Below are 24,418 nucleotides of genomic sequence, written 5' to 3'. Positions count from 1 at the left end.
AAAAATGAGTAACTATATAAGCAACATTACTGATGACTATTAAGCAAAGAAACCAGAAACAAGAGTATACAACTGTCTTTGCTCTCTCAGAATGAACTTCCCTCATAGAAGTGTTCCCTGTGTTCTCCTCTGTGTCTCCATGGACTTGTGGATGGGTTTTGGATGGGTAGGTCTATTTGCTGCCAGAGTTCAGTATAAGGACAACCTAACAGATTCTTCAGAATCAACTTTGTAAGTGATGAAAGTGATCTTTTGGGGGGCACCTGGGTGGCTCAGTGGGTTAAGTATCTGACTCTTGATTTGAGCTCAAATCATGATCTCAGGGTCATGGGATCATGCCCCACATAGGGCTCCGTGCTCAGTGGGGAGTCTGCTTGAGATTTTCTCTCTCCCCCTCTCTCTTTACCCCTCCCCCACTCCCTCTCCTCCTCCCTCTCTGTCTCTTAAAAAAAAAAAAGAAGTTAGGCTTCGTCTATACTTGGAAGGCACAAAGAGGTCTTCTCTATTTTTGTTTTGTTTTGTTCTGAGTGATATATCACACATAGAGAAGAGCGCTAAATGTATTTAAGTAGGAGAATCATCAGGATTTTAGAAAGAAAACTTGAGGGACGCCTGGGTGGCTCAGTTGGTTAAGCGACTGCCTTCGGCTCAGGTCATGATCCTGGAGTCCCGGGATCGAGTCCCGCATCGGGCTCCCTGCTCAGCAGGGAGTCTGCTTCTCAGCTCTGGCCCTCCCCCCTCTCATGCTCTCTCTCTATCTCATTCTCTCTCAAATAAATAAATAAAATCTTTAAAAAAAAAAAAAAGAAAACTTGAACTGCACTTAAGAGGTTGTGTTCAAAATCCTGACTCCTCTTCTACCTGGGACACTCACAACTATATCCCCAGTGCACAACCTGGAGAAGTACAGTAAATACTTGCTGATAATACAGAGAACACTGAAATTGTCCCAGTAGAGGACAAAGGCATCAACTACAGAAGTAGCCAAGAAAATGGAGAGGTAGGAGTGCTCAGATCTCATATTAACAAGAAATCTAGAAGAGTGAGAGGAAGGCATCAAAGATGACTGAATTTTCCATTTTGGGTGACCATGTAGATGGTTAGTCATTAAGCCAAATATGTAATGCAAAAAAAGGAGCAGGTTTAGGAAAAAAGAAAACAAATTCAATTATACCTATTAGAGATCAAGTGAGTACTTTCAGCAATGATGCCATTTGGCAATGCTACAAATCAGGAACTTACAAGGGAGGTCTCTCTGCTGTAAGATATTGCTGCTAGTGTTTTAGATGTACGTTTGTAAACCATTAAGTTGCTTGCTGGCCACACCCACACATGTGAAGTGACTTGAGTAAAAATTATTCATTGCAGTAAGGTTTGTAATAACAGAATATTTTAGAAACACCTCAAATGCCTGTTAATACCTGACCGGTTAATGTCTGATCTCATTTGCAATGGGTCAAATAGAAAGTCAGCATTTTGGGACAGGTAATTTAAGAGTGAAATAAAAAAGAATGACTAAGTTTAAGTTCACAATACTTTTAAATTAATCTTTTCTATTATACCTGTATTCATAGCAGTCACAAAATAAGCATAACTTCAAATGAGTGATCTAAAAATCATAACACCATAGTTGGCATGTATTTTAAAGGTCTGATAATCAAGTATTAACCAAGTTCCATAAAATCCTTTATTTTGTTTTTTTTTTAAGATTTTATTTATTTATTTGAGAGAGAAAGTGAGAGAGAGAGAGCACAAGCAGGGGGAGTAAGTAAGGGAGAGGGAGTAAGAGGGAGAGGGCAGTAAGAGGGAGAGGGAGAAGCAGGCTCCTCGATGAGCAGGGAGCCCAACACAGGGCTTGATCCCGGGACTCTGGGATCATGACCTGAGCTGATGGCAGACGTTTAACCGACTGAGCCACCCAGGTGCCCCATAAAATCCTTTATTAAATAAAGTCAAAGCCAACCAATATTTTTAAACTGTAATAATGGGAACCAATGTTTATGTATCACTTCAGAGTTTACAAACCATTTTGAACTTCTGATAATCCTAACAACCACATGGGCTATGTGAACCAGGTGGACATCACCTGCCAAAAGTTAAGATGAAAGCTTTATTTACCTTCCAAGGCAAAGTTTCAAAATTAAGGATAGAGACAGTTTTATTCTTTCAAAAGAATAGAAGTTTAATTCCACTGGTTCCTCAAGCTGCAAGGGAGTTAATGAATTTGTTCCACTCTTCATTTAAATTTAAGTTAAATCTGTAACTTCCAAAAAAGACACACAACTAGCCAAAAGAAGGCATAGTGGAAATCTTTGCAAAACCACACTTCATGTCATTTCCTTGTCTCCATCAAATCCTGTAATGGAAAAACTTTATGTTCTAGTTTTCTGAGACAAATTCTAAAAATAAGCTAATATATCGCTCACTGCACAAGACGTATTTCGGGTTGATCCACAAACTCCTATAGATAATATAAAATGTTACCAGAGTAAAAGGATGTCATACTGAATCACCTAGTCTCTGCACAGATCACTCTACAGAGCCTCCTGGGCATCTCCCAGCCCATGGGGGTTTACTCACCTCCAAAGGCACGAGGACGGATGGTTTCTTTTTCAGCTCTTCACATTTCCTTTTCTTACAGATTTGATGGCTGTTCTTTCTGTTCTTGCAGTAAGTACATTCACCACAATTGGTCTTCTGCTGGCAGGGCTCACAGACCCCACAGCGCTTTCGTTTCTTCTTTTCCAAAGTAGGTAGCAAAGTTGTATAGGAAGGAGAAGAGGAGGTACCGGCGAGTGACACTGGCCTAGACACCACTGTGTTAGCCACACTGGTCATGCTGATCTGGGAGCTCCCTCCTTCCAATGTGCTGGTACCAGCCTGGGAAAGTTGGATAATGCCCTGGGAAGCATGGATGAGTCCTCGCTCAGGGGCTATGGGGACCCCCTGAGTGTTAGCTGGCAGAAAGCTTATATGAACCTGCTTCTCATTTTCTATATTGCTAATAGTCACTATTGGAGGTACCGAACTTATCTCTGAGTTTGATGATGGCTGAGGAGTGTGACCTGAGCCCAAAGGCAAAATCTGCACAGCGCCCTGGACCTCAAGCCCATATGAAACAGTGCTCTGGGGCTCAAGCCATTGTGGGAGAGCATTATAGGTAGCAATTGGGTTTAGAGGAGCAGGAAGAAAGATAGGTGGGTCTGAGGCAGTACCACCACCCATTCCGAGGATTTGTTGGTCTAGGATAGCACCGAAGACCTCTCCTTGGACTGGAATAGCACCAGGCATCGCTGGTGGGTCTGGGGTCTCATCCAGAGCCTCTCCATGAATTATGTTAGCACCAGGAACTTCCCATCGATGTGGGACAGCACTAAAAGCCTGTCCTATGATAGGGGTGGTATCAGGAATTTCCTGTTGCTCTGGGATAGCTTTGAGTACCTCTTGATGATCTGGTTTAGCACCAAGGGTTTCTTGTTCTGAGCTTGCCAAGAGGAGTTTTATTAATGAGGTAGGATATATTGACCCACCAATGGACAAACAGTTTCTAAGGTCCAATTCCGGTATAACCTTATTAAAGTTTGAGGTGGGGTAGCAATTACGTTCACTTTTGATGGGATCCAGGTAAGAATCAGATAGCTTAAGAGATTCTACTCGTGAACCCAAATCTTCTAACTGAATGCTGGAGTTTCCTTCGTAAGTAACCTTGAGGGCTGCTCTTTGGAGCAAAGGAGCACACAGAGTGTCCTGAGCAAACATTCTAGGGGAGTCGCTGATATCATTCAATGTCTCTTTAGAGAATAGTCCTTCACCACCACATGTCTCTTCCGATGACCCAGAAAGGATCTCTACTGCAGGGTCACTCTGAGTGGAAATATTTATTTTGGAATCCTCCACCCTTTGGGACCAAGACTGGGTTGTCTCTTGGCTCTCACCTTTAATTAAAGATGCCTTTTGAACACCAATTAGATTCTCTACATCAGGAGCAATTAGGGGGACTTGTGTTGGAACTGAATCATTTTCTGACTGTTTTACTCCCATGTCAGCAACTACATTATAATCACATCCATGTTGCTTTTCTAAATTTTTAGGAGGTGGAACTTTCTTGGGTTTGGCTATGATCACTGGAGGTTGGGAGAGTCGCCTGCTAAGAGAGGTACTTCGGAGAGCCATTGTAAACCCATTGCAAGTTAAGGATTCTGGGTTCTGAAAAAGAACCTCAGTCCTATCCAAATTCATTCGTGCTGCTCCAGCTCTTGTCAGAAGGCTTCTGACTGGCATAGGTGGTTTGGGTTCTATTTTTTTCTTAACATCTCTTTCTTGAATTAATTGTTTTAATTTTCCAGGGCTAACAGTCTTGACTGATGCCACATTTTTGTTGGCTGCCTTAGATGTCTTCTTCAGTTGGGTGCTTTTCTTTCTGTTCAGATCTTCCCTCCTGACTAATCTGGAAGGCCTTGCATGGCGGGATCGAGACATAGCTACAGAGTAGGAAAAAATGAAAGGGCACAGGGAACAGAGTCATTGGTCCTTTGGAAAGTCTCACTTCTGAGGAGAATCTGGATGCACCATGGTTGAACTCAGTGGCACAAGATTTTGGTCTGAAATAACAAAAAAACATTGGGAGTGAGTCTTTTTCTTATGTATTCTCCCATTTGAAACAGAATATCTACTAATAATTATTAATCAAAATTAGGGCACTGAGAATGTTTACTGCAAAAGAAAAATACAATAAACACAAAAGATACTCAAGTATCCTTTTAACCCTGGGTTCACAAATAAATCTCCTTTAATTACTGTGACAACTGATTTAGTTGATGAAGTTCTATGCACAGAGTAAGCATGGGGGTTATTCTATATTAGAAACCACAACTGCTGTAGTTACATGTAGTTTAAAAATCAAATCCTAATCTTTACAAATTTGGGTACTTAAAAAATTCTCTCTTTCCTCAGCACATCACCACATGGGCAGAGGTGTCATGTGTTGGACAGTAAAGCTGGTAAAACCAGAGGAAGAAGAGGCTTATTATAATTCAAGAAACTCTACTTGGAGATCCAATAATATTAATACCACATTCCAATTGACAGTCTACAAATTTTGAGCTTTACACATGCACATAAAAATAGCATAAAATCTGAGAAGTTAGTATTGACAGATTAGGTTACAAATAAGACTCACGGGTCCAACAAATATCTGTTGAGTACCTACTATGTATAAGGAAGGCATTGTGGTGGGCAGTGCCCACACCCAGAAATGATGTCCCTCTTTTCTCTTTCACCCGACTTAATCCAAAGACTGCTGGTTCTAAAATCCCTTCTACCAAGGGTCCCAAAAGTCTCATGATGAATGCCTAGGCAAGGAAATTGGAAATAAAGAGAAAATGAGATAATTAGAATGGTAAAGCATTCTAGGCAAGCAACTATTATTTGGAAGGTAAGCAAGAGAAAAGAAGAAAACGAAAGCGGACTGACTAAGCCATCATTAATTATCTTTGGTCTCCTCAGATTGCTTACCCTAATGCAGAATAAAACCAAACTATGAACAAGAATAAAGCTCACCATACAAGATGTATCAATATACTCTCTAAAGATCACAGAATCAAGAGTGGTACAACTGAGTGGGTGAGGATTCTTTAACAATTGACAGGTTGTTGGATTTGTAAGAAAGCATGGTGTAGGATAGTTACCAAAAACTGATCTGCAACCAGTGGTCAACAGTCTGTGACAAAATCAGAAAAAAACAGGCAGTATCAAGTTTTTCATAAAGTTGAATTTATTCATTTTAAACAACTCTTCTTGGGGCACCTGGGTGGCTCAGTCAGTTAAGCAACTGCTTTTGGCTCAGGTCATGATCCTGATGTCCTGGGATTGAGCCCCCAGTCGGGCTCCCTGCTCAGCGGGGAGCCTGCTTCTCCCTCTCCCTCTCTCTCCCCTCTGCAGTGCTCTCTCTCGCTATCTCTCTCTCTTTCTCAAATAAATAAAATCTTAAAAAAAATGATAATAATAATAAACAACTCTTCTTTACTCTGAAGTTAAGCCTTCCAGTTTTCTCTCATTAAAATGTCCTTTCTTGGGGTGCCTGGGTGGCTTAGTCGATTGAGCAACCCGCTCCTGACTTCCACTGGGGTCAGCTTGGGTCATGATCTCAGGTCAGGGGATGGAGCCCCACGACTGGATCCGAGTTGAGGGGGAGTCTGATTGGGATTCTCTCTCTCTTCTCCCTCTGTCCCTCCCCCTGCTCACACTCAGCCTCGCTTGCTCTCTCTCAAATAAATAAATAGGGATGCCTGGGTGGCTCAGTGGGATAAGCCTCTCACTTCAGCTCAGGTCATGATCCAGGGTCCTGGGATGAAGGCCCACCCCCTACCTCCCCTGCTGGTCTGCCAGGAATCCCCACTCAGCGGGGAGTTGGCTTCTTCCTCTCCCTCTGCCCCTCCCCCCTGTTCGTGCTCTCTCTCTCTCTCTCTCTCTCTCAAGTAAATAAAATCTTTTTAAAATAATAAATAAATAAAACCTTTAAAAATTGTCCTTTCTTTAAAAAAGTAATATAAGTCTTTCTTTTGTCAAAAGGTAGCGATAGGTTTATTTTATACTGTTATTACTTGGCAAAGTAAAAACTTGAACAGCCCTCTATCATTCTCAAATTGATTTGTTTTTGTTGTACTGATCTGATCCAGGTAATCCTGGGATGCGTTGGTTTAGTAGCTAAAGATGTGTCCATCAGAAAGCTGTGAGTTTGAATCTGTGATCACCAGCTATGTCCTTCCAGAACCATTTAACTGAGTCAAAGTTTCTACATCTGAAATGAGGTTGTTTTGAGGAATCACTGGGCTCCTACAGGGAAAGCCTGGTGGCTTCCGAGTGGTATCTGAGGTTGAGGAGGGAGTCGGGGAAGGGAAGGTAAGAAGGACTTTGTAAGTAGGCAGACCTGGGTTCAGTTTCCAGCTCAGAAACATTACTAGTCATGTGATTCTGATATATTCCTCAGTCTCTCTATACTTCAGTTTCCTTATGTGTAATTGAATAGGAAGCATAATAGTACTGACCTCATTGGGTTACCATGAGAATAAAATGAGATGACATGTGTGAACACTTAGCACAGGGTTGGCATATAATAGGTGTTTAATAATAAATGGGAGGTAAAAAAATAAAGGCTGCTTATACTTCCAAAATACAAAAAATAATAAGAGAAAATGAGCTAAAGAGTGGTTATCATTATTATCAAAACAGTTTAACCCACAGTCTGCCATATTCTGCCAAACAAGATCTAGTTCTTTGGTTTCTGTTATCACCTAACACATTGTAAGCCAGGCACTGTAATAAAAGATCCCAGAGCACAACATTTAGAGTCAAAAGCATTGTGCCTTTAAGACAGACTTTTTAAATAGACATTAGTAATAACATTAACCACAAGGAAAATAAGTCTGATAAATCTGTGCTAAATACAAACACTAGACCAGAGAATACTTGACTTGAGTTCTTGGCAACTAAGCTTACCGCTTTCCCCCTTTTCTTAAAAAAAGAAAAAAAAAGTTTTTGGCTTGCACTAACTTTTTGGCTGTGAAAAACTGTAGGACATTTTCTCCAAAGACCACTGCTTTTTGTACCAGTATTTTTAGAAAAAAAAAAGACATTCCAATTCTAATCTCCAGAAAGTCAGCAGTCTTTATAAGGATGTTTTTTTCAGATAGCAAAAAGCAATCCTTTCCATTCTTTAGAAATTCAACAATATCGGTATAAGCTTGCTTTATCTCTTGTATCAAGATTACATTGCTAAAAAATTATTAGGAGCATATAATCTAGGTATTGCAATCAGCCACGAAAATTAAAATTCACACATGTAGGCAAGTAATCTGGATATGCCAGAAGGTGTCATGGGATCTGCCTTTGAGAGTAGTTTATAAACTGATCTCTGTCTCATATATTCTTTTATATTTTTAAATTAAAGTGCTTTAGAAATTCAGACTTGTAATTAAGATAATGTTTACCATTCAAATCTTATCTCCTGAAAAAGAGCCTGCCAAGGAAATGGAAAAGTTATGAGCAACATGGATTGGGAAGATGTGGCCTCTTTAAATGGTAACAGCCTTTTTATGAGATCGTGAAAGAGGCCAATGACCCCTGAAAAACCCAACTGCAGGGGAGAAACCACTGGGTACCACCCAGCCAAAGAAATAGACAATCAGAAACAAAATAAGGGCTCCCACAAGATCCTAATTTTATCACCCTTGGCTCCACTGATGAAATGTGACCTTCTTTTGTGATAAACTAAGTTATCCCCAGGGCTGAACCCTGGGAGGAGAGACAGCAAGCTTTTTTTTTTTTTTTTTTTTTAATTTGTGGGAAAAAAAAACCAATGTAGTCCATTCTATTAAACCGGTCCGTATTTAAATATGGAATTATCCCCATAGATCTACTGATATTTATTTTCCTTATTAATCTATAAACATTATTAAATGCTCCATCTCCCCTTATCCCCCGTAGGATAATATGATCAGAGCAGAAAATAAGAGAATAGTGTTCCTGTTATTAAACATATACCATAGGCCCTAATTATTTGCAATTAATTGATACTATTCTGTGGGTTCTTATTTTCCTGGAAGAGAAAACAAAATGAAACAAACAAACAGAAAACCCAACCACTGTGGGATGCAAAACATTAGTTAGCAAGTGTTTTCACCAGAGGGCACCAAAAATAAAAATTCTTTTTCCTAAAATGTCCTTGTGATATAGGGGACTAGAGTATATGAGATCCAAACATTATAAGCCAGGAGATAAAAGGCCAACATATAATTTGAAACATGAAAAGACATGATGCCAGCCTAAAGTAGAGAATATAAAGAAGTGGCAGGAGTAGGCCCCAAGGTGAGTATGATAAACATTGCCTGTGTAAGGATCTGCTAATTATTCACAGGTAACTTAAACTTACCTAACCAAACTGGTCAACAAATAGGGTCAGGTATTTTCGTCACTATTATTTGAGCTTACTAAGTATTCAACCTTTCCCTACAGAGGGCCTTTTTTGTAATTAATGAAGTAATCCCTTTGCCTAGAAAATAAAAAGCTTACTTCCTAAACTCTATCAGTTGTCTATAAAGGACGATGTTGACAGCCACTCGTCAGAAAATCCTCTCCCACCTACATCCCTCCTTCTGGATCTCCCAAAGTCCCCTGGGTAGGAAGTGGCTGAACTGATGTAACCATACAGCCCGCATGTCAATTTAAAATTATATTGCAACCCTTCCCACTACCAGCAGTGGCCAAAAAAGTGGTGAGTGAATTCATCTGTAGGGCTAGAGGCAAAAGAGGTTCTGATTTCATGGTCACTCCATTCAGCTCCTTAGAATTTAAAGCCTGTTGCCCTTGACTGAGAAATAGAAGATGTAAAACATTTCTTTTAAAAAGGCACCACCTGACTTCGCTTGGTCCAGCAACTAAGTTCTACATCTAAAGGAAGAGGAGGTGGGCGGCTGCTTGCAGTTCCTAGATAGTCTTCAACCACAGGAAGTGTGAGAGCCCTCCGCACAAGGAAAGGCTGTTCAAGGAAACTCACTAGAATACCAGCAGATTTAGTCAAAGGCTCCTTCCATATGTAAAACACCCCTGGCTGCCCTGCAGAGAGCAAGAAAAAAAAAGGGGGCCTAAGAGGGCCACAGAAAAGGGAAGGGAGAAGTTAAAATGGAGATAGAACGACTCTTCCAAAAACAAGAAAAACATAAAATACAAGGGGAATAGTAAAAAGCCTAAGGAAGAAAAGTCTAAAGGGGAGAGGGGGAGCAAAAGACAGAGTTAAGAGGAAGAAATTTATGGTAATAAAGGTTGAATTAAAAAAAAACACAACTGGAATCAAAATGCTGAAGACTATAAAGGTAAACCTAGGGGGGAAAAAAGAAATTTAAGTGTGCAGGGAAAGAAAGATAGATGCAAAGAGAGTGGGGGAGGGGATGGACAAACCAGATAAAGAAGACTGGAGAGGGAAGAGAAACAAAGAGCAGGAACAGTGGTGATCCAAACCTCCGACCCAAACCTCCCACCCATCAATTCTGGAAAACCAGAGCTGAACATGATAGTTAACTCTCATTAAAATGGTTAAATGGTGGTTGAAGATTGTAAATCTCAGCTACTAATCTTTGCAAAGAAAAAGGGAGAGTATGTGCCAGTAACTCCCCTATATCTCGATTCTGAAGTTTAGCTGAAATCATAACATGGCTTTAAACACTGTCAGAGGCTACCAACCAACCTATTCAAGATCTCTTAACGGGGGAGGCAAGGGAGGATTTTAACCAGTGTAACCTAAAACCGATTAAAATCAGGAAACACACCCAAAATCACAGTACTGAAGTCTTTTCGTTCTTGGAAACTATACGGACGAACCTCCAAACATTTATCTATGCACCTACCTGCGTGTACCACCCTTGTTTAACTGTGGTCATAAATTCCCGATATGCCCTAAATTACTCTTGCCCTAACTGGTTAACAAGCAAATATATTTGCATACATGCATACATACATACATACATACATACGTGTGTGTTTGGCATCCTGAGGCCTAAAGAAGCCATCGTCTTTATAAATTTATTTTACTAAATATTGCTGGGAGGAGAAGGGCAAGTGAGGACATTTGGGTTCAGGGCCGACCTGAGGCTGCTGCCCTACAGCGCCGCCCTTCAACCCATGCCGGTGAGGCGCGCAGCGCACCCCGCGGACACTAGACTGTGCACCGTATCCTTCACTCGCTTCAAGTCTCGAAGCACTTACACTTTATTTCTTCATAAACTGTCCATTACCATGTATTGTGCAGCTCATGTGGTACCGGCGAGTGGAACTGGGGCGAAGTGGCACATGAGTGACCGATGCAAAATGGTTAATTTGGGAAGAGGACGAGCTGGGGGCAGGGGAAAGACTCCTAGTTCAAGCAGTATTTGTTCTCTTGGTAATACATTCATTTTTATTGGGTCAGAAATGCGCAATTTGGGTTCCCCATTCATGTGGAAAGGCTCTGGAGCCGGCCGGCACCTTCCTGACCACTTTTTGTGGAACTGTATGGACTGCATACAGCCCTTCCAGCAGCTCAATCAGTTGGGCGTCTGGATGAGAGGGAGGAAGGGGACGAGAGGAGAGAGGGAGAGGGAGAGGGAGAGAGATCTAGCCCCTTCCCTCCCCGACACGTGAAGGGCTGGCGGCCCTGGCCGCAGGCTCGGGCCGGAATCCGGCCCCTCCCCGGGTCCGCAGCACCCAGCTCTGCGCACCTCCCCGTTCCCGGATCCCGCCAGTGGGGCTGACGCGACGGCAACGCCAGCGCGCTCGGCGACCTGGTGGCGCTCCTAAGAGGTTTTTTAAAAAGCCATTTTGACAGAACACTAATTCTATTCCCAATTCCCTTCTTCCCCGATCTGTGTAACTCTGGGTCACCTCGGGTCAGACTCCCCTACTACCTTGGAGTCCCCTCCCCGAAATGCTCAGGGAGGGAAGTGCCAAATGTTTCCCAACGAATCTATCCCCTACACAAGCGTGGGGGAGGGAGAAAATCTGTTTGGGGGTGCGCTTGATTATGCGACAGGACGGGCTCCCCACCCGCAACTTGCCCTAACTCTTTCTCATCTTGAGGCGCCGGACTTCCAACTCTCCGAAGAGGCGCATGGGTCGCCGGCACCTTCAGGGATCCCCGAAGGCACACTTGCCCTCCCCCAGCCCGGGCTGCAGCGGCGCCCGAGGTCCGAGCCCACGGCGCCCCCGCCTCCGCTCCCCCCCATCCCGCGCCGCAGCTGGGCCTCGGGGGCAGGCGGCCGAGTCCTCCGGCCGGGGGCATTGTTTACCACCCGCAACAAAAGCTCCCCAAGCGGTTCGGGGCAGGGGGTCGCCGCGGGGAGTGGGCCCACCCCTGCGGACCCGGAGGACCCGCGGACGCCCAGCTCTGGCCTTCATCCCAGCCCCAGCCGAGTACCGCCCCTCGCACCCCCTTCCGGCCTCCGCGTGAGGGTCCCCTCACCTCTGCCCTCTGCCCAGTCCCCAGCTCACCACCGGCCCGCTCTGGCTCGGAGGGCAGAGCGCGTGCCCCCGGCTCCAAGCCCGCACCAGCCCTCGGGCAAACTTTCCAACTCGCGCCGGTCCCCACAACTTGGGAGCCCAGGGCCCCGGCGGGCGCGAGGAGCGTGAGCGGGCCCAGGGCGGACACCTACCGGCAGCCTGGCAGGGTCAGGGCCCGAGCCCCCGGGGTGGGCGGCAGCTTCCCAAAGGTCCACAGAGGAGAGGCAGGTAGAGTTGCATGACTGGGGCGGGGCAGGGGGTTGTCCCAGGGGGCAGACCCGGGAGCCGAGGGACTGGCGGCTGCACGCACAAAGCGGTGCGGGAGCGGATTGCGCTGCCACTCCCCGCCAGGTCAGCCCCCCGGAGCAGTAGTGTCTCCCCAGGACAGACCTCAGGGAGTGAAGCAGGGGCTCTGCCTTTGCTGGACCCTGCACCACTGAGCTAGAGTCAAAATGCGAGCTGGATTTCCCCAAACTGGAGCTGGACTCCCCTCTCGACCCTTACCCCTCCCCTTCGCCCTCCTCTCTCATAACACCCTTTTTTTTTTTCTTCTCTAAGGTCAAAAGGGAGTATTGGACCCGAAGAGAGGTGTCAAGGGTTTCTTGTCATTATCTTTTTTCCCGAGGGGCTCTTGGGCTGAGAGACAAATTTTAGGGTTTCTAAATTGAATGTTTATAGATAGATCAAGGGAATGCCAGATCAGAGATGACACAGTTGAGCAATATCTGGGTTGCAGATGATGGTAAACTGTCCTCAACCCAAAGAGAGGCCGGAGGAGGGTTGGGTTCCCTTGACTCTAGGCTTGATGTCTGAAAAGGTCATCATTACATTTTTGCTGGCTATTTGGCCCTTGTACATTGAGGGTGGTCATATTCACTTTATGGACGAAGCAATGAAGGCACCAGAAGAAGTAAGTTTTTAACATTAGAAGGAATAACCAGTGGCATTATGCCAAATTAAGACTGGGTGGTGCTTTGGAATTTCTCCCTAAATGTTGGACGGCTATTGCTTCTTCCAGCGGTCAGTCATGACACGGACAAGGGAATCCAGATCTTTCATGGGCTCACAGATGTCAGGAAAATAGTGTTCATGGAACTATTGTTCCTCCCACGTCAAAACTTCAGCTGGAGAGAAAGACTCATCCTATCATTACCTTCAACACCATTCTAACCCGATTCTGCACATAATTTTTATTCTTTGGTATACTTGCTTTAATAAGCATAACCAGATTGTTCCTTTGAGAAAGATTCCTAAACTTTTGGGGCGCCTGGGTGGCTCAGTCGTTAAGCGTCTGCCTTTGGCTCAGGTCATGGTCCCAGGGTCCTGGGATCGAGCCCGGCATCGGGATTCCTGCTCCGCGGGAAGCCTGCTTCTCCCTCTCCCACTCCCCCTGCTTGTGTTCCTTCTGTCGCTGTGTCTCTCTCTGTCAAATAAATAAATAAAATCTTAAAAAAAAAAAAAAAGAAAGATTCCTAAACTTTCAACCTTTCTCACGGATTGATTCATTCAAATTTATTCTTAAGTTAGGATATAGGTATACAGAGATGAATAAAATTTGCCTCTTAAACAGAAGGAACACAAATCCTGGTTGGCAAGCAGAACAAACTAATGACTGCACTACAGTGTTTTCAGGGCTACAGTCAGACAACTACCTTAGTTGCAGAAAGTAAAAACATGTGGCATTTGAAATAAATCTTATCTGCAATAATGGACTTTTCTCAATGTTTCCAAAAGCCTAATTATTAATACCTTGTCAGAAACAATCTCCGAGGACCTAGATGAAAAGAATGTTGGGGGGGCGCCTGGGTGGCTCAGTCATTAAGCGTCTGCCTTCGGGTCAGGTCATGATTCCAGGGTCCTGGGATCGAGCCCCGCATCGGACTCCCTGCTCCGCGGGAAGCCTTCTTCTCCCCCTCCCACTCCCCCTGCTTGTGTTCCCTCTCTCGCTGTGTCTCTCTCTGTCAAATAAATAAATTAAATCTTAAAAAGAAAGAAAGAAAGAAAAGAATGTTGGGAGAGTTTGACTCATAACTTGATCTCCATAAAAAACAAAAAGAAAGAACATCTAAAAAAGAAGAATAGGGGCGCCTGGGTGGCTCTATCGGTTAAGCATCTGCCTTCAGCTCAAGTCATGATCTCAGGGCTCCCTGCTCAGCGGGGAGTCTGCTTCTCCCTCTCCCTCTGCTGCTCCCCCTGCTTGTGCTCTCTGTGTGTCAAATAAATAAATAAAATCTTTCAAAATAAATAAAAAAGAAAAAGAACAAAGGTGAAAAGATTATCATGAAATAGCAATATCCTGGCATTTGTCAATTACCTGAAGTGATTAACTTTAAAAAGTATTGAAATGGGAAAATCACACAAAGATGTAGAAAAATGTCCATGGTGGGACACCTGGGTGGCTCCGTTGGTTAAATGTCTACCTTCAGCTCTGGCTCTGGTCATGATCCCAGGGTCCTGGGATGGAGTCCTGCATTGGGCTCCTTGCTCAGCGGGGAGTCTGCTTCTCCCTCTCTCTGCCTGCCACTCCCCCTGCTTGTGCTCTCTCTCTGATAAATAAATAAATAAATAAAATCTTTAAAAAAAATGTCCATGGTAACGCTCATTCCCTTCATTCCATAAATGTTAGTTGAATCCATGCTACGTGTCAGGCACAGTTCTAAACTTTGAGAAAACAACAATAGCAAAATGAAACTTCTGCCCTTGTGGAGCTTCCATTCTATCATGGAGTGGTGGGTAGGGCCTAAAATAAAGAAGGTAAATAAGCAGAATATATATAGTGTGTCAGATGGTGATGGTTAGAGGGAAGAGAGGAAAAGCAGGGAAGGGGACAGGGAGTGCTGGGGAAAGTTGCAATTTTAAAGATTATTTATTTATTTGCGAGAGAGAGCAGAGGGTCGGGTGGGGGGTGCAGGTTGGAGAGAGGCAGAGGGAGCAGCAGACTTGGGACTCCATCCCAGGACCCTGGGATCATGCCCCTAAAGCTGCAATTTTAAATACAGCAATGAGTTCGTTGAGTAGATCTGAAAAAGATAAGGGAGGGAGCTGGAGGAGATTTTATGTGTAGGAAAAGTCAAGTGCAAAGGCCCTATAGGTGAGATTGTGTTTATGGCAACACAACAATTTCACTGCGTTTCACAACAGTATAACATTGGAAACTCTATATGTCAAAAAAAGTATAGATCACTCCCACTGGCCAAGTCTGGGACAATTTTGAATTCGGAAAAGAGGTTTCATTTGGAAAAACAAATTTGAGAGTCATCAGCATGCAGGTCATGATCCCAGGGTTCTGGGACAAGCCCTGCCTTGGGGCTTCATGCTCAGTGGGGAGTCTGCTTCTCCCTCTCCCTCTGCCCCTCCCCCTGCTCGTGTGCACTCTCTCTTTCTCTCTCAAATAAATAAATAAAATCTTTTAAAAAATTTAAAAAAGAATGGATAAAGAAGATATGATACACACACACACACACACACACACACACACACACACACACACAGGAATATTATTCAGCCATGATAAAGAATGAAATCTTGCCATTTGCAATATGGTTGGATCTAGAGAGTATAATGCTAAGTGAAATAAGTCAGTCAGAGAAAGACAAATACCATACGATTTCACTCATATGTGGAATTTAAGAAACAAAATAAATGAGCAAAATTTTAAAAAAAGAGAGAGAGAGAGAAACCAAGAAACAGACTCTTAACTATAGAGAAAAAACTGATGGTCACCAGAGGGGATTCTCTCTCTTCCTCTCCCTCTTCCTGCTCATGCTCACTAGCTCGTTTGTGCGCTCTCTCTCTCTCAAATAATTAAATCTTAAAAAAAAAAAATTTGAAAAACATTTATGCTGTCAATTCTGCCAGAAGTTCAAGAGAGCAAGAAAAACTTAGAGTAGAAAAGACTCAAGGGAATTACTGGAGAATTTGCACTGAGCAAGTTTGCAGGAATTTAGGGCATTTATTGGTTCATTTAAAGGCAGACACAGACCTACAACCTTTTTCTCTCTCAAGTTTCTAAATTGAATTCAAAGATTGTCAAGAATACACAGGGTCCGTACAACACATGGTAGGTACAAACCAAAAGACATTTCAGTGAAGAAGGTGGGAGAAAGGAAATCAAATTGGTATTCTGAAGGAAAAAAACCAAAAAACTAAAAAACAAAAAAACTGGTATTTCCAGAATTGTTTTGAAAGGAAGTAGGATTGGCATGTCTTCACAGTAATTGTAAAGCATGAAGACATATGAAGATGAAACAAGATCTTTTATATTATAGACAACTTCCAAAAGGACCAAACTTCCAATGGAGAGCTATCTGAATGTGGTCAAAGTGAGCCTGTTCTGGTGCAAGCTCCTTCCCTACTTAGGACAAGATTAGGCCATTTTCTCCTTTTATGCCTTGTCCAGCAATGTCATGGGTTACCTTTTCAATCCACTAATTCAATTGTTCTCTTAACCTCTCCCAAACTCAACTTGGAAGCACCCTCCCTTGCCCTCTATAGTCCCATCATCCATTTTCTCTACTGCTTGCAAGCAGCAGAATTCTCTTAGAGCATTAGCCAGCTTCAGTATCTTAAGACCTAAATCTGCCTGAAGTCTTTATTGCTCCTCAGTACTCCCTGTTTGGGGAGATTTTTAGCCTCTTTCTGCCATGGGACCTGTTCTAAGCCTTCATTTTCCTCACCACCAAAGCTGCTCATAGCCGAAGCTGTCAAGTTGGACCCTCAAGCAATAGATTTCTTTTTTTTATTTTTAGATTTTATTTATTTATTTGACAGCATAAGAGAGCACAAGCAGGGGAAGTAGCAGAGGGAGAGCGAGAAGCAGACTCCCCACGGAGCAGGGAGCCTGTAACAGGGAGCTCATTGCAGGGCTTGATCCCAGGACCCCGGGATCATGACGGGAGCTGAAGGCAAAAGCCCAACCAACTGAGCCACACAGGTGCCCCAAGCAATAGATTTCTTACTTACCTTTCCCACCCTTCCTCAGCAGTAGTATTTCCTTCCTTTGCTGAAGTTTCTTCCGTTATATGGCTACTCTGTAACTTTTGCTCTGGAGCCCATAGTGTCCATGCTACTTTAAGCTGTTTTTACTATTTTAAGGGCCCTTCTTTCTAGCATCTTCAGTCTCTTCTTCAATGCTCCATCTTCTCTGCATTCTAGAGGTCTTTATGTTTAGCATGCCCAGGTCACCCCTTTACCTGATCTTGCTCTCCCATCTAACTTCAGCGCCATTTCTCCCCATGACAAATTCTATTTCTTGCTGTTTCTTGTTCCTATAACATCTATTTATTCCCGAGCCTGCTGACCCACTCTCCCAAAGTCACATTCCCAGCACAGCTTCATGCTCCTTCCCCCCACCATTACTTTTGACATGCCTCCATCCTGGAATTCTGTGACACGTGTAGGCCATCCTGGTTCTTGTCTTACATGTCCAGCCAAAATGCTGTCACCATCTTCTCTCTCTTCTTCAGAGTTCTCTCAGCACTGCAAGTACTTTAGGATTCTGATCCAGCAGAAGACTTCCAAAGCTGAATCCAGCCCAGAATATTTTGCTTTGTAACTCCAGCCCCTAATCTCTCACCTCGGAAGCCATGGGCAATATTCCTGATCTATTTTCCTTTCATTTTTACCTGAAGCATCCTGGGGCCTGTTCCATGCAAATGTTTCTCTGTGTCACACGTGGTGACCTCCACTTATTAGGCATTTTTTTTTTAAGATTTTTATTTATTTATTTGAAAGAGAGCAAAAGCGAGAGCCTGAGCAGGGAGGAGAGGCAGAGGGAGAGGGAGAAGCCGGCTCCCAGCTGAGCAGGGAGCCTGACCTGTGGATCCCGGGATCCTGGGCTCATGACTCGAGCTGAAGGCAGACGCTTAACCGACTGAGCCACCCAGGCGCCCCTATTGGGCACTTTAAAAGCAACTGCCTGAGGGCACCTGGGTGGCTCAGTTGGTTAAGCAACTGCCTTCGGCTCAGGTCATGATTCTGGAGTCCTGGGATCGAGTCCCACATCAGGCTCCCTGCTCAGCGGGGGGTCTGCTTCTCCCTCTGACCCTTCCCCTCTCATGCTCTCTGTCTCCCATTCTCTCTCTCTCAGATAAATAAATAAAATCTTTAAAAAAATAAAATAAAATAAAAGCAACTGCCTGAACTATTTCTAGACATTTTCTTCCTCCCTAGTGAGAATTCAAAGCTATCTTAATTACTGGGTGAGTCTCTCCTAACAAACACATTTTCTCTGGCTTTGTGAATAGAAGGGATGGAAGGTTGGAACAGACACAGGTCTGCCTGGAATGTCTTCCCTCCTGTTCTGTCTCTCCTTCCTCTTTATTACTCTTATTCTTGTCAATCTGGCAAACTTCTCCTCCTCCCTCAGAGCCCAGCTCCCAGAGCTCTTTGTCTATGAAGCCTCCCGAAACAACCCAGGCAGAATTAGGAGAGCCACAGCTCCTTCCATACTGCTTCTGTAGCATTTCCACATCTCTGTCATAGCACCTCTCACACACTCCACTCCACTTGCTAAACCATATGCCCTGCAAGGGGCTTATCTGATTCCCTGTGCTTAGCTCAGTACCTGGCTCATAGAGGACACCAAATGGCTCAAGAAATTTTTGTTGGGGCACCTGGATGGCTCAGTAGGTTGAGCATCTGACTTTTGGTTTCATCTCAGGTCATGATCTCATGGGTCATGAGATTGAGCCCCGCGTAGGGCTCTGGGCTCAGTGGGGAGTCGGCTTGAAGATTCTCTCCCTCTGTCCCTCCCCACCCCACATGCATGCCCTCTCTCTTTCTCCCTAAAATAAATAACTAAATGTTAAAATTTTTGTTGTTGTTGTTGTTAAATACCTCTCTGAGGTCCGATCTAAACTCTATGGCTGCAATCCAGCAATTCTATGTTTGCACAACTGAGACTAATTTCTTTTTTTTTTTTAAGATTTTCTTCATTTACTTATTTGAGAGAGAGAGAAAGAGAGAGAGTGAACTGGGGGAGGAACAGAGGGAGAGGGACAAGCAGACTCTGCTCTGAGCACAGAGCCCGATGGTGGGCTCGATCCCACAACCCCGAAATCATGATCTGAGCCGAAATAAAGAGTCGGATGCCTAACTGACCGAAGCTACCCAGGTACCCCAAGACTAATTTCGTGATAAGCTTCATGGTGTCACAATACCTTAAACATGACAGTAAGTGTAAAGCACCTACAACAGGCCCACACAAAGCAGGGGCCCTGTAGGTCTCTTTCCCATATATTCCCCCTTATCTTCAGGGTAAGATTGTTATCTTCTATTTCTTTTGGATCTTATCTTTGTATAGGACTTCATACTGTAATACTGTATTAATAATAATAAATATTGCTGACAGGCTAAATATTGACTGACAGAAGCAATTGGATAATATGTCCAAAGTGTTTTTTATCTTCTGGGAGGAAAAACAGTAAGTAAATCCGTCAGTGTTACTATTGCTTAAGTGTATGAATAGTAATTGCTACTGTGATGGAGTACGAGTACTATCTTTACACATTAAAACTCTGCTCCCTGGGCGCCTGGGTGGCTCAGTCCTTAAGCATCTGGCTTCGGCTCAGGTCATGATCCCAGGGTCCTGGGATCGAGCCCCGCATCGGGCTCCACGGCCAGCGGGAAGCCTGCTTCTCCCTCTTGCACTCCCCCTGCTTGTGTTCCTTCTCTCACTGTCTCTATCTCCGTCAAATAAATAAATAAAATCTTTAAAAAAAAAAAAACTCTGCTCCCTAAATAAGTACGGCTTAAATTGTAACTTGAATGCTGCAAACCTCCAAGTTTATCTCTCTAAACTTAAAGTCCATTTTTTTAAAAAAGGTTTTATTTATTTATTTATTTGACAGAGTGAGAGAGCACCAGCAGAGGGAGCAGCAGGTAGAGGGAGAAGCAGGCTCCCCCCTGAGCAGGGAGAACTATGTGGGGCTCCATCCCAGGACCCTGGGATCATGATCTGAGCCAAAGGCAGATGCTTAACCAACTGAGCCACCCAGGAGCCCCTTAGAGTCCATTTTTGAGTTCCAGATTATTTCAACTTGGATCCTTCACAGACCTTTAAACTCAACTTTCTTTTTTTTTTTTTAATAGGCTCCACGCCCAACATGGGGCTTGAACCCATGACCCTGACATCAAGAGTCATGTGCTCTACTGCCTGAGCCGGCTAGGTGTCCCTAAACTCAATATTTCCAATACTATATTATTCTCTCTCTCTCTCTCTCTCTTAACATTCTAATCACTTAAGTTTTTTGTCTTTATTTTTATTTTATTTATTTATTTTTAAATTTTAACTCTAGCATAGTTAACATGCAGTGTTATATTAGTTTCAGTGCTTCAACAATTCCATATGTTACTCAGTACTCATCACCCAATACTATATTATTCTTAAAACACTCTTTTCCATTGGCTTCTATAACTCTTGTTTTTCCCTCTACATCTGTAGCTACTTCTTTGTCTCCTTTGCCATCTTTCTCTAGCGAGCCATTAAGTGTTGCAATTAACCACGACTGAATTCTGGGTTCTCATTTTGTTCTTAGCCTTGATTTACTAATGTTATATCTTCAGCCCAAGCTGCTCCTTATATAGTCAACTATTTAATATCTCCACTTGGATGTCTCTAAGGCCTCTGCAAACTCAATATGTTCCAACCAAGCAACTCATCCTTTCCTCTGTCCTTCCATCTTGCTCTAAACCAATAACAAACTGATCCTCTTTCAGTGCTCCCTGCCTCGGTGAATCCATACATTTATGTTAACAGGAATCTAGGAATTATCCTTGACATCTCCCTCTCCCCATTGCCCTTATTGAATCCATTGCCAAGTCTCACCCATTTTATCACTTCAGTATCTCTCCAATCCGTCCATTTCCCTCCATCCCTATGGCCTTTACTCTAGACCAACTGCCACATCTTGCAATAGTCTAATCATAACTACTTTTGTCCCTATTCCATTTTCCAAGCCATGGGCAGGGATCTTTTTGAAATGTACACCTGACCATGTCAACCACAGCTTAACACTTTGGCTTCATGTTGCTTTTTTTTTTTTTTTTAGATTTTATTTATTTATTTGACAGAGACACAGCGAGAGAGGGAACACAAGCAGAGGGAGTGGGAGAGGGAGAAGCAGGCTTCCCGCGGAGGAGGGAGCCCCATGTGGGGCTCGATTCCAGGATGCTGGGATCATGACCTGAGCCGAAGGCAGACGCTTAACGACTGAGCCACCCAGGCGCCCCTTCATGTTGCTTTTAGGATGATGACAAGACCTCCACGGTGGCTACAAGGTTGCTAGAGGCTATAAGATTTGGCCTATTTCTGTATCTCATCTTATATCACAAACCTCCTGGTTCTTCCTATTCCAGCCACAGTGGCTTGCAAACCAGTATTTCTGTTCTTGTAAACCAGTAAATTTCATTTGCAGACAAGTTTCATTTTAGGCTGAACAAACACTTTGACACTTCTCCCGTCTAGCAGCTCCCTCTATCGTCTTATACATTTATCATTGTAAGTGACCTGCCTGATCCTTGGAAGGCATCTGAATTCTTGGCCCTTAAAGTACATAGTGCAGTAATGCATTTGAGATAGTGATCAGACTTTGAAACCACCAAACTCTCCCATCAGAGGCTCTGTTTCCTTTTTCTAGAATGCTTTTTCTTATTCCCTTCCTCAGCTAAACCCTAGTCATCATCCTTCACCTCTGGGTTCAAGCAACATTTCTTTAAGGAAGCCTTTTCTAAACTTCTTGTTTAGGTCAAATTCCTGTTTTACGGTCTTAATCACCATGCACTAAGCCTCCTCTTAAAAGCATTTATCTCAGTTTCCATTTGACATGAATTTCTGTGATTATTTGATTAAGATTTGTCTTTCCTGCTAGAGTATAAGTTCCCTGAAGGGCATGGACTAGGTTTGTTTTGGTTTTGTCTTGTTTATTTTTTAAAAGATTTTATTTATTTATTTGTCAGAGAGAGAGAGTGAGTACAGGCAGGGGGAGAGGAAGAGGGAGAAGCAGGCTCCCCACTGAGCAGAGAGCCCGATGCGGGACTCGATCCCAGGACCCCGAGATCATGACCTGAGCAGAAGGTAACTGCTTAACGGACTGAGCCACCCAGGCGTCCTCTTAAGCTTTTATTTTTAAGTAATCTCTACACCCAACATGGGGCTCAAACTTACCACCCCAAGATCAAGATGGACCAAGTTTTTATTTACTATTATATCTATGATGCCTATCATCTGTATAAGAAATACCTATTAAATGAATGAAAGAATAAATTAGGTCAGTCCTGTAAACAATTTCTAGTTCATTGCTATATCTAATTGTAACAACATTAGATGATTCAGATCCTCTTCTGAAATATTTTTTCTCCTACAACTGCCTGGAAAACTCTTACTCATTTTTCAAGGCTCAGCTTGTCTCTTTATTTCTTAATTTCCCCACTCCTCTTATAGAATTGGTCTCTCCCTTCTTTCTACCTTATAGTACTCCATGCACACCCCTAATTCCAACAAATTGTACTCACTTTTTTGTAGCTGCTTGCTCTCTTACAAAAGACTTTGTAGAAATTTTGTCTTATTAACTTTTATATCTTGGTCATCTAACATAATGCTTTAAAACACAGTAGGTAGAAAGTAAATGTATAATGACTGAATGAATAATGATGTGTTCTGCAGGTCTAGGAGTGCACATCCTAAGGAAGTGAGAGAAATATAGCACCTATTATGTGCTGAGCACTGTGGGAGCTCCTATGGCTCAACGATCGTATTTGATATTCACATCATATTGGGTGTGGATGTCACTCACATTTTAAAGATTAGAAACTGAAGATCAGATATTTAGTAAGTCCTTAAGATCATTTATCTATTAAGTAGAGAAGCAAGCATTCAATGCTTTTGTTCTTTCTTACTCTGCTGTGTTGTTAGAAATTAATGTGCAACAACTATAATTGAAAAAATTAATGTGCAGATTTGATGGGCTCTAGTAAAAGACTTGACCTAGAAAATGTCAGTTTTCATTTTTTTTTTTTTTAAGATTTTATTTATTTATTTGACAGAGAGAGAGACAGCGAGAGAGGGAACACAAGCAGGGGGAGTGGGAGAGGGAGAAGCAGGCCTCCCACTGAGTAGGGAGCCCGATGCGGGGCTGGATCCCAGGACCCCGGGATCATGACCTGAGCCGAAGGCAGACGCCCAATGACTGAGCCACCCAGGCGCCCCTCAGTTTTCATTTTTTAAATACAGGATGTCTTAAGCCAAAATAAAAGTGAAATCTGAGGCAATTTCCTAAAATTCCTGTTTTCCTTATTTACCTTTACCTTATGTTCGCAAACTTCTCAACTGCCTATTGCATCTTAGCCGTGGAAATCTGGTATCATAAATTCAGAATATGTATTTATTTCTAGAGTTGAAAATAGTAAGAATTATGTTTCTCTCATGTAATTTCTTTTTTTATTTAAGATTTTATATATTTATTTATTTGACACAGACAGAGATAGCACAAACAGTGGGAGTAACAGGCAGAGGGAGAAGGAGAAGCAGACTCCCCACTGAGCAGGGAAGCCCACGTGGGGCTCCATCCCCGAACCCTGGGATCATGACCTGAGCTGAAGGCGGGTGCTTAATCGACTAAGCCACACAGATGTCCCTATTTATTTATTTTTTTACAGAGAGAGAGAGAGAGAGTGAGAGTGAGAGTGAGAGCTGAGAGGGCCAGGAGAGGGAGAGAGAGAATCTTAAGCAGGCTCCACACCCAGCTCACAGCCGACACAGGGCTTAATCTCACAACCCCAAGATCATGACCAGAGCTGAAATCAAGAGTCAGACGCTTAATTGACTGAACCACCCAGGTGCCCCTAAAATACCACACTTTGTATGTATATAAAAGAAAATGCAGATGTTCAATTTCATGTGAAGTTGCATAGCATCTGGCTAAGTCAGAGGAGCATGCGACTTTTGATGTTAGGGTCATGAGTTCAAGCCCCACATGGGGTGTAGAGATGACTTAAATAAATAAAACTTAAAAAATAATAAAATAAAATATTTTAAATTTTTATATGGATAAATTCTATACTAAAGGAGCAAAGATCTTATGTTATGTATAGGGTAAGTTATCTATAACTCCAAAATTATTGAAATTAATGAGGCATCTGTGATATATGATGCTTATTCCTTTTTTTTTTTTTTAAGATTTTGTTTATTTATTGGCAGAGAGAGAGAGAGAGAAAGCAAGAGAACATGAGCAGGGGGACAGGCAGAAGTAGAGAAAAAGGGAGAAGCAGACTCCCCGCTGAGCAGGGAACCCGATGCAGGAATTGATCCTAGGCCCCGGGATCATGATCTGAGCTGAAGGCAGACCTTTAACTGACTGAGCCACCCTGACCCGTTCCTATGATGCTTATTCCT

At 43.2% G+C, this 24,418-nt stretch overlaps 1 protein-coding gene across 1 annotated transcript in view; it reads right to left on the bottom strand.

The window, feature by feature from the left end:
• TET1 (tet methylcytosine dioxygenase 1) overlaps nt 1-12,368 on the bottom strand; it is a 136,372-nt gene extending 124,004 nt beyond the window's left edge. Inside the window, exons 1-2 of the mRNA XM_032423540.1 lie at nt 12,180-12,368; nt 2,581-4,601 (exon numbers count right to left, since the gene is read on the bottom strand). Of these exons, the coding sequence (XP_032279431.1) occupies nt 2,581-4,479 (1,899 nt within the window). The 5' untranslated portion in view covers nt 4,480-4,601; nt 12,180-12,368. The remainder of the gene's footprint in view (nt 1-2,580; nt 4,602-12,179) is intronic.
• Nucleotides 12,369-24,418: the final 12,050 nt, after the last annotated feature.

Source organism: Phoca vitulina, unplaced genomic scaffold (assembly GCF_004348235.1).
Source record: "Phoca vitulina isolate PV1807 unplaced genomic scaffold, GSC_HSeal_1.0 scaffold29, whole genome shotgun sequence".
Classification (NCBI taxonomy): Eukaryota; Metazoa; Chordata; class Mammalia; order Carnivora; family Phocidae; genus Phoca; species Phoca vitulina.
Note: the sequence above shows the minus strand (reverse complement) of the source record. Positions and strands in the feature narration are given on the sequence as shown.